General features: G+C 38.1%; 1 protein-coding gene across 1 annotated transcript; it reads left to right on the top strand.

The window, feature by feature from the left end:
• On the top strand, positions 1-477 carry LOC111440165 (pectinesterase inhibitor-like). The gene has a single exon (XM_023077471.1). It carries the CDS (start codon positions 1-3, stop codon positions 475-477), a length of 477 nt encoding a protein of 158 aa, XP_022933239.1.
• Positions 478-9,401: the final 8,924 nt, after the last annotated feature.

Raw genomic sequence — 9,401 nt, 5'->3', positions numbered from 1 at the left:
ATGGCGCCCATGCATGCGGCTTCCCAAGACGACATCGTTTCCACCATCTGCAAGAAAACTAGAAACCCTTCTTTTTGCTTTAACGTGTTAAAATCTGCTGGCACCACAGACCTAAAAGTGCTGGCCACCTTCACCCTCAACCTCGCCCACGACAAGGTTGCTCAAACTCATGCCCTCGCCCTGTCCCTGGCGTCCAAGGCAGCCGATCCCAAGCTTAAGGATCGATATGCCACCTGTGCTGAACAGTACGACGATGCCGCCGACGACATCGAGGATGGGAAGAATGACCTGAGGGAAGGTGACTACAATGGCGTCAACATTAAGGCGTCTGCAGCCATGACGGAGGCCGGTGACTGTCTGGACAGCTTCACGCAGCCGCCGAAGGACCCATCGGCGCTGTCTGGCAACGGGAAGACTGTGGAAGATATTTGTAGTATCATCTTGGTTATAGCCAATCTTCTCCTTGGGCGTGCCTAATTCATTTTTCTTCAACCTTTCTTCATTTTATCGTACATGTACTTGGAATGCCATGAATCAATAATATGTCTGTTTTGAATCCTATAAATTTGGACATCGACTCCTTCACATTTTAATAATCTGACTAATCTAGGGTCACTCTATAACTCTTAGTGCTCTCCAATTTTAAAGGTCACAGGTTCTAGTTCATGAGTCAATAGTCGCACATAATTTCATGTTAATGAGTTATAGGCCTCCTCAGCACACGATGAAGCTAAAGAAACTAGTGTGAATCAAAGTGAGTGTGGAGGGAGCGTTGCCCAAATTTTTCAAAAGCTTACTAGATTTCATTTTCTTTTCTTCCCAAATTTTTATTATTCATAACTTTTTGGGTTAGGTTGGTTTATTTTTATTTTTTTGGATTCGAGTCCGTTTGGGTTGGTTTCAAGTTTATAGGTTGGTTTCAAGTTTATAGGCACAAAAACTAAGTCTGGTTTCAAGTTTATAGGCACAAAAACTAGGTCATGAACCGACCAAATTTCATTAAAAAAAAAAAAAGGCTAGCGGAAGGCCGAACATTTCCTTTCCCAACGACCCTCCCTCTAATCATAAGCTTTTCAAGCCCAACGGAAGAAAGAAAACCCTCATTTATTGCAGGAAGGAGCATGTCACAGCATCACTGACATGAAGTAGATTGTGACCTCCACACAAGACAGACAAGGGGTGACCCTCAAGTGACATCTATCCGACCCCATGAGTCCACAGATACCCTCAAGTGACATCTATCCGACCCCATGAGTCCACAGATTATAGATTGTGACCTCCACGCAAGATAGACAAGGGGCGACCCTCAAGTGACATCTATCCGACCACATGAGTCCCAAGATTGAGAAGTGTCATGATGCGAGAGGAGGACAGTGCATCATCCAATACACCAAGAATGTTCACTGAAGCTAAGGCATCATCCAATACACCAAGAATGTGCATTGAAGCTAAGGCATACAAGGCATCATCCAATACACCGAGAATGTGCATTGAAGTTAAGTCATACGCTAAGTTCGAGTGAGAGATGAGAGTGTCAAAGACAAGCTCGATAAAGGTGAGTAGGGCTCCATACAAGCTCGATAAAGGTGAGTAGGGCTCCATACAATAACTTCAAAAGTCGAGATTTTGATGTGAATTTTTACATGTGGCTCATGTTTTAATTAACGTGGTTGAGATCTCATGTTTATATTAACATGGTTGAGATCTCATGTTTATATTAACATGGTTGAGATCTCATGTTTATATTAACCTGTTAGTGATAATAAATAAATAAATAAAAAAAAATAAAAAAAAGTCATTCTCATGTTTTTTTGTAGGTCATCATACAAGCTTAATTAACGTGGTTGAGATCTCATGTATTAGTGTTAGTGATACAAAAAAAAAAAAAAAAAAAAAAAATTTTTTTTTTTTTTTTTTTTTAAATTGGTTTTGATACTTATTTAAGAAATTAAATATAGAGAGTTATTTAATTTTTAGTGAAGTGAGATAAATTATTTTGTGAGAACTTTCTAATATGAAGTACACGTTCTTTTCTTCTCAGGAGCGTGGAGGGAGAATTGCCCAAATTTGTTCAAAAGCTTTCCAGATTTCATTTTCTTTTCTTCTTAAATTTTCATTATTCATAACTTTTTTGTTTTTATCTTTTGGGATTCGAGTCCCCGTTTGGGTTGCAAGTTTATTGGCACAAAAACTAGGTCATGGGTTGATTTCAAGTTTATTGGCACAAAAACTAGGTCATGAACCGACCAAATTTCATTAAAAAAAGAAAAGAAAGAAAGAAAAGGCTAGCAGAAGGTCGAACGTTTCCTGTCCCAACGACCCTCCCTTTAATCATAAGCTTTTCAATCCCAACAGAAGGAAGAAACTCTCATTTATTGCGGGAAGCAGCATGTCACAACATCAGTGACAGGAAGTAGGTTGTAGATTGTAACCTCCACACAAGACAGACAAGGGGCGACTCTCAAGTGACATCTATCCGACCACATGAGTCCCAAGGTTATAGATTGTGACCTCCACACAAGACAGACAAGGGGCGACCCTCAAGTCACATCTATCCGACCACATGAGTCCCAAGATTGAGAAGTGTCATGATGCGAGAGGACGGTGCATCATCCAATACACCAAGAATGTGCAGTGGAGGTAAGGCATCATCCAATACACCAAGAATGTGCATTGAAGCTAAGACATACGCTAAGTTCGAGAGAGAGATGACACGAGTGTCAAAGACAAGCTCGAAGAGGGTCGAATAGAGCTCCAGACAATAACTTCAAAAGTCGAGATTTTGATGTGAATTTTTACATGTGGCTCATGCTTTAATTAACGTGGTTGAGATCTCATGTTTATATTAACATGGTTGAGATCTCATGTTTATATTAACCTGTTAGTGATAATAAATAAATAAATAAATAAAAATAAAAAAAAGTCATTCTTATTCTTCTTCTTTTTTGTTTTTTGTAATTTTTTTTAAATGGGTTTTGATATTTATTTAATTAATTTTTCGTGGAGTGAGACAAATTTTTTTGCTGAGAACTTTCTAAATTGAAGTAGACGTAAATTTATGAGATGGAAATTTTTTTTTTTTTTCTAACATAATCATGGTCAATCTCAAAAATTTGATTTTCACTATACAACATTTTTCACTATCTTGCATATGTATATTTTTTTTCAATTGGGTAGTTTATGTACTATAGGTAGGGTTGCTAAATTGATGACTTTTATCTTTGTATATCTTAATGCTATAGTATATTGCTTCGGTCTTTGTCATGAAATTGTGTATGATGGTCATAGTTCTCTTAGCTGATACATGGTTAATTCATGTCTCATACATAAGACCTTGTTCGACTGACTCTTCCATCTCTTCCACTATGTTTTGAAGTAAGGGGGCTTCAATGTAAGAGTTCTCAATGCTTTCAATTGGCGATGTTTCAACTAAAGTCATCTCATATTCAGCTAATGAATTCACCAAGTTTAATGTGGAAGGCATAAAGAGTGGCTCTTTGTGAGCATTCCGACACTCGATAGGTCCCTCTTACATATAAAGCAGAACGAGGATGTTAAAGATTATTGGGAGGAGTAGTCCCACCTTGGCTAATTAAAGGGATGATCATGGGTTTAGAGGTAAGAAATACCATCTTCATTGGTGTGAGACTTGCTAGGGAAACAAAAAGCAAAGTCAAGAGAGTTTATGCTAAAAGTGGACAATATCAATAGAATCCTAAGTGTTGTATAAAGAAGTTGTGAGCCATTTGAAAGTGTAGTCAAAGTGGTCAAATTGGCTTAAGTGTCGAGCAAAGGGTGAAGGGGACCTCAGAAGAGGCTCTATGGTGTATTCCTCCATGTGGGCAATAGAGTCCGTCGAGCTACCCTCACACTCATGCCACCGGTTCATATGACTTTATTTGACCCACGGTCTCAATCATGGGCATCAATTCTTGGATGGGTATCTCATCTAGGTAGTCAGCTAACTATCAATCTTATCAAGCGCACATGTTTTGTGACATTCTCACTCATACAAGATAAGTCGAAGATCGTCAAAGACTTCTCGTAAATAGAACGCCAGTTCTTCAATCTCAACCAACCATCAACCTGGGACTTGCACTGTTTCATAGCGCACATGTTTGTTAATTTGAATACTAGGAGAAAAATTGACTCTCATACCAACCATCACAATCACGTTCTTTACGGACACAACGAGATCGTTACGACATTTACTCTTGTCCTCGAGTAAGTAAGGCAACTATAACTTAAGTTGTCAATTGTATAGATGACCTATGCTCAAGTCTCTAACCCCACTCTTAAAAAACAAATTTAAAAAAGCGAGGTCAAGAAAGTTAAATAAAACATCTTAAACTCAATTTGAGAAAGTAACGTTATAAGCTTGCAAGCAATAAGGAACAATAACAACATTCATAGCATTTATTATGGGCACGAAGGATTGACAACTTTCGTATCTCCCTATCGTACATTTTGAGACCAATCAACTTGGACAAGTGTAGACATGCACATAAATTAAAATGATAAAATAATAAATAAATACTTTACATTGAAGTAAGGTAAAAGGGTTTAGAATGGACACAAGGCAACCCCCTTGTCAAGCATCACTATGACATCCAACTCTCAATTAACCCATAATGCAGACAGATGCTCAACCTAATAGCCTCGCCCCATGTCTACGAATTCTTTAGACGGTCCAATCTGAGTGTGCTCAATCGAACCTTAATCCACGAAGCAAGCCCAAAAAATCGCCGATGCATGCTCAGAACTAAATGGCTGCAACCCATCCCTCTATATGCTCCTAGCTGCCTCTATCATATGCAATAAGAATGCAGCTCTAGGCTATAATTTGTGTACAACTTCCAATAGCCATTTCCCCTGGCGCTCGACTTGGTGGCTCCAACCGACTCTCCTTTGCTCGACATGGCCAATTGTGGCCTGATTTCCCTATTTTAGATCATAAGCATTTTGAACCTATTTAAAGTTCGAAAATGTCAATGAACTACTATTTTAGCCAATTAAGATTATTTCTCATTGTTTAGGCTTGAGCATGGTTGGGTATGTTCGTATGAATAACAATACGTGATATTTATATACATGTTATTAAACTTTTATGTTAATGTAGGTTGATGTGATGTATATACTTCCATGTATGTTGAGTATGGCTAATATGATTTTATGACCATAGTTATGACCACAGTTATGGGATGGTACCTCAAAAAGATCTGGGAATAGTAAGAGACTGATAGGCCAAAGGGGTTTACGTCTCGTAAAATGACAATTTGTTGTGGCAAGCCCGCCTATGCATACCATGGAATGAGGAAATTTGGAAGGATATTATCACTAAAGCCCACTATATGTCTTATACGTTCTACCCTAAACGTATGAAGATGTATGAGGGCTTAAAAACTACTTACTAGTGGCAAGGAATGAATAATAGTTGAGTAGGTAGGTCAATGTCTGACTTTTCAATAGGTAAATAAATCGAGATAGCGACTTTTGGGGTTGTGGCAACTGCTAATGTTTCTCTATGGAAGTGGGAAGACGTGATTATTGACTTTATCTTGGATTTGCCAAACACCAAGCAGAATTACACAATCATTTGGGTCAGTCGTAGATAGGTGGACCAAGACAACTCACTTCATTCCTAGAAAAATCACATACCTAGTGGACAGGTACACTCAAGTTGTATGTTAAGGAGATAGCCCATCATCACGGTACTGAAATTTTCATCACGTGAGATCAGGAAACAAGGTTCACCTCGCACTTCTAGAATTGTCTACATAAGATGTTGGGTTTGTAACTGAGGTTAAGTACGACTTTTCATCCACATATGCATGGATAAACTGAGAGGTTGAACTAGATTCTAGAGGACATGTTGAGGACATTGTGTTAGTTATAGACTTTGCTGGTTGTTGGGATGAACACTTGTACTTAATGGAGTTTGCTTATAATAATAGCTACATGTGACTGTGTAGATTGCCCCCTTAGAGACTCTATACGAGTATAGGTGTCAAACTTCTATCTCCACAATGGTGTGATGTTGTCCACTTTGAGCATAAGCTCTCATAGTTTTACTTTGGACTTCCCCAAAAGACCTCAAACCAATGGAGATAGTATTCCTTGATAATAAACTCATGATCACTCCCTAAATTAGGGGACGTGGGACTTTCATCCAACACTTTGCACCTATAGGACTCGTTGCTTCACTATGGATGTTCAATGTATAATATGACTAAATTTGTTCTGCCATATACTTGGAGATTACTAGATATATAGTATGCATACACATAATAATCCTATGCCACATAGCATTAAGCTCTAAGAACCACTGCCGAAGGGGCAACCAATGTCAATGTCACGAGGAAATTAGAGAATTTTATAGTAATATTTTTCCAACTCAACCTCAAACAATTAAACCATTTTTTAACCATACTTCTCTTCGGTTCTTGAACTTCTCGATAGGAAAAATCTACCTCCACAATGATATGATATTATTCATTTTGAGTATCGGCTCTTCGGACTTTCTTTTGGTCTTTTTGTTTTTTCTGTTTTTTTTCTTTTTTTTTAAATAGTGTTTCTCAAATATACTCATGATCTTTCCTTTAATGAGCTAATGTTAGACGCTAACAATTTTCAACACTTCTGCCTTATTATATTATGTTGAAGGTGAGAACATCCTATGTAGCACGAATACGTCATAAATTGCCTCGACATGCCTTTGACAAGATCAACTTTGCAAGCCCCTCAACCCGTCTCTACTTACGTGGACTCGAATTACAAAAATCAACCACTATCTCCACCTGAGGTGTTGTTCTTCCTTCCACTTCTTGTACCATGAACTTGCCCTCTACTCATTTTTCTTCTTATCGAACCATGTTTTGCAATTGCCATCCCAGCATCATCTTTCACTTCAAATCTCGGTGTCTAATGAAGCTTACCAATGTTGCTTTTGACCTTGAATTAATAATCCTAAACGAACAAAAATAAATTTTTAATAGCTCCATGAATGATTAGCTGGAATAGCTCAGTTGGTTAGAGCGTGTGGCTGTTAACCACAAGGTCGGAGGTTCAGACTTCCAAGAAATAATTGAATTTTCGAGGAAAATGCAATATGCTTGTAATCTTAAATTGTTTTCAGATGGTAGGAGGAGTCCTTGACGAGGAGTACCTTTGATGTATCTCAGAACCCGAAGAGCTGCCTCCCAATGTATTTACTTTCATCATCTAACACCTCCCCTCGAGCAAAGTACGTCTCCCCTTAATCGAGGCTCGACTTCTTTTTCTTTTGGAGTCTTAGTTCTTTTTTACTATGCCTTCAAGGAGGCTCGGCTCCTTTTCTTTTGGAGTTCTTTGTTCGACATTTGAGGATTTACCAATCTATTGGTACGACCAAGTTTAGGGCATGGCTCTGATACCATTGTGGGGAGGTGGATGAAATCTAAGCGCGCTCATGGAGGTGGAAGGACATGCACCGACCCTACGTTAATTGAAGGAAAATCGATGAGGCAACATTTTGCGAGACTGGAAGGTGTGCTTTTGGAGGACACATGCCACACCAAGAAAAAATAAGAAAATACTAATGCCTTACGTCGCTTGGACTCAAAGCCAAGAACACTCGTGTCGTGAGTGGGGTGGGTGTCAAGTAGTGAAATTGTTTTTGGGAGTTTAAGTTAAATTATTCTTAAATTGAGGGCCAATAGCGATTGGCCGTGGTATTTGCACGTGAGCCCGTTGCGAGTAGAATCATGCCTAGAAGCCTTTCCAGCCATGCATGGGGCGCGTGAAGGTGTGTGGAAGGTGATCTTTTGACTATTTTACACCCATACTAATCCTAAAATGACTTGAATTATGACAATCTAGGTAAAGGTGTGTGGAAAGTGATCTTTTGACTATTTTACACCTATACTAATCCTAAAATGACTCCAATTATGACCATCTAGTGAAATTTTTGAGGATTTAGAGAACCGAAAATGACATACCAGAAGAGTGAGCTGTCTTTCTACTCAACATATCGGCCACTATGTTAGCTTTACATGGGTGATAAAGGATCTTTGTATCATAATCCTTCACTAACTCCAACTAACTCCAACTATCTCCTTTGTCCCATGTTCAACTCTTTCTACCTTAATAAGATACTTGAGACTCTTATGGTTTTACTACCTGTACCTTTTCACCATACAAGTAACGTCACCATATTTTTAACGTGAACACCACAGTTGCTAACTCCAAATCGAGGGTTAGGTAGTTACGCTCATATTTATTAAGCTATTAGGAGCCATATACAATCACTTCTCCATTAACACCAACACGCAACCCCAATCCTTTTCTCGAGGCATCGTTGTACACCATGCTTGAACCATAAAATAGTTCTAGCATTAGCACATACATCAAAAACTCCTTAAGCTCTTGAAAAATCTATTCATGTGTCATAGTCCAAAGAAAGACTTACCCTTCTTAGTTAACTTTGTCAAGGTTTGAATAAGTCCTAAAAAGAAACCTTCTCTAGTAGTTCCCTAACTCCAAAAAACTTCTAAGTTCACGGACTGAGGATGGTCTCGGTTATCTCATGATTGCCTCTATTCGACCCAGAAAATCCTCGACTGAGTTATGTCATAATTGCCTCTAACAAACTTGCAGAAAATTGTGGGCTGAGGTTGGTCTCCGTTGTCTCATGATTGCCCCAAAATGTTCCATGATTACTAACTTCTCAACATCCAATGATTTTGACCAAATCGAGCTTGTTGACTCACATCCCATACGTCAAAACACACAATCATGGCAATGACTACTTTTCGTGATACCAACAAAAAATATTGGCAAAACAAATATTTGTCAACGTATTAGCACTATCCATGTACTATATATTCTTTAGGTTATTTATTAAATATTAACCTCTCCATGAAAACTATGGTTCAATATTAAATTAATAACCTCGATTATTATTTTTTTTTATAAAATATATATTATTAATTTAAGCCGTGGAGAACGGTCAAAAGCGTAAAGTTATGACTCTTATGTGTAGTCAGTCAAGGTTAACACCAGAGTGGCACATGGAGGAAGACGGTGTATTGTCTAAAAAAGTGCATAATAACTTAGCCAAGTTAGGGTTTAGGGTTTAGGGTTTAGGGTTTAGGGTTTAGGGTTTAGGGTTTAGGGTTTAGGGTTTAGGGTTTAGGGTTTATTTAATAAAAGCCTAGAATCTTGGGTTACTAATTGGTGGAATACTGGTCAATCCGAAATTTTTTTGAATGATATTCAAGAAAAGAGTATTATAAAAAAAGTTAGAGAATTTACTTAAAATTCTAACGTGAAAGCTATTAAAAGGAATATTTGTGAGTGTATAAATATGTTTACCCTCTCTACCAATTAATTGAGCAAAACAGACAGAAAAATCAAAATAAAAA

The sequence above is a fragment of the Cucurbita moschata genome, unplaced genomic scaffold (assembly GCF_002738365.1).
Source record: "Cucurbita moschata cultivar Rifu unplaced genomic scaffold, Cmos_1.0 Cmo_Scf00142, whole genome shotgun sequence".
Classification (NCBI taxonomy): domain Eukaryota; kingdom Viridiplantae; phylum Streptophyta; class Magnoliopsida; order Cucurbitales; family Cucurbitaceae; genus Cucurbita; species Cucurbita moschata.
The sequence above is the reverse complement of the archived record's forward strand: the minus strand, read 5'-3'. Positions and strand labels throughout refer to the sequence as shown.

What these genes read in the sequence shown, in the direction of transcription:
- LOC111440165 (XM_023077471.1), top strand. Translation starts at nt 1, where the DNA reads ATGGCGCCCATGCATGCGGCTTCCCAAGACGACATCGTTTCCACCATC.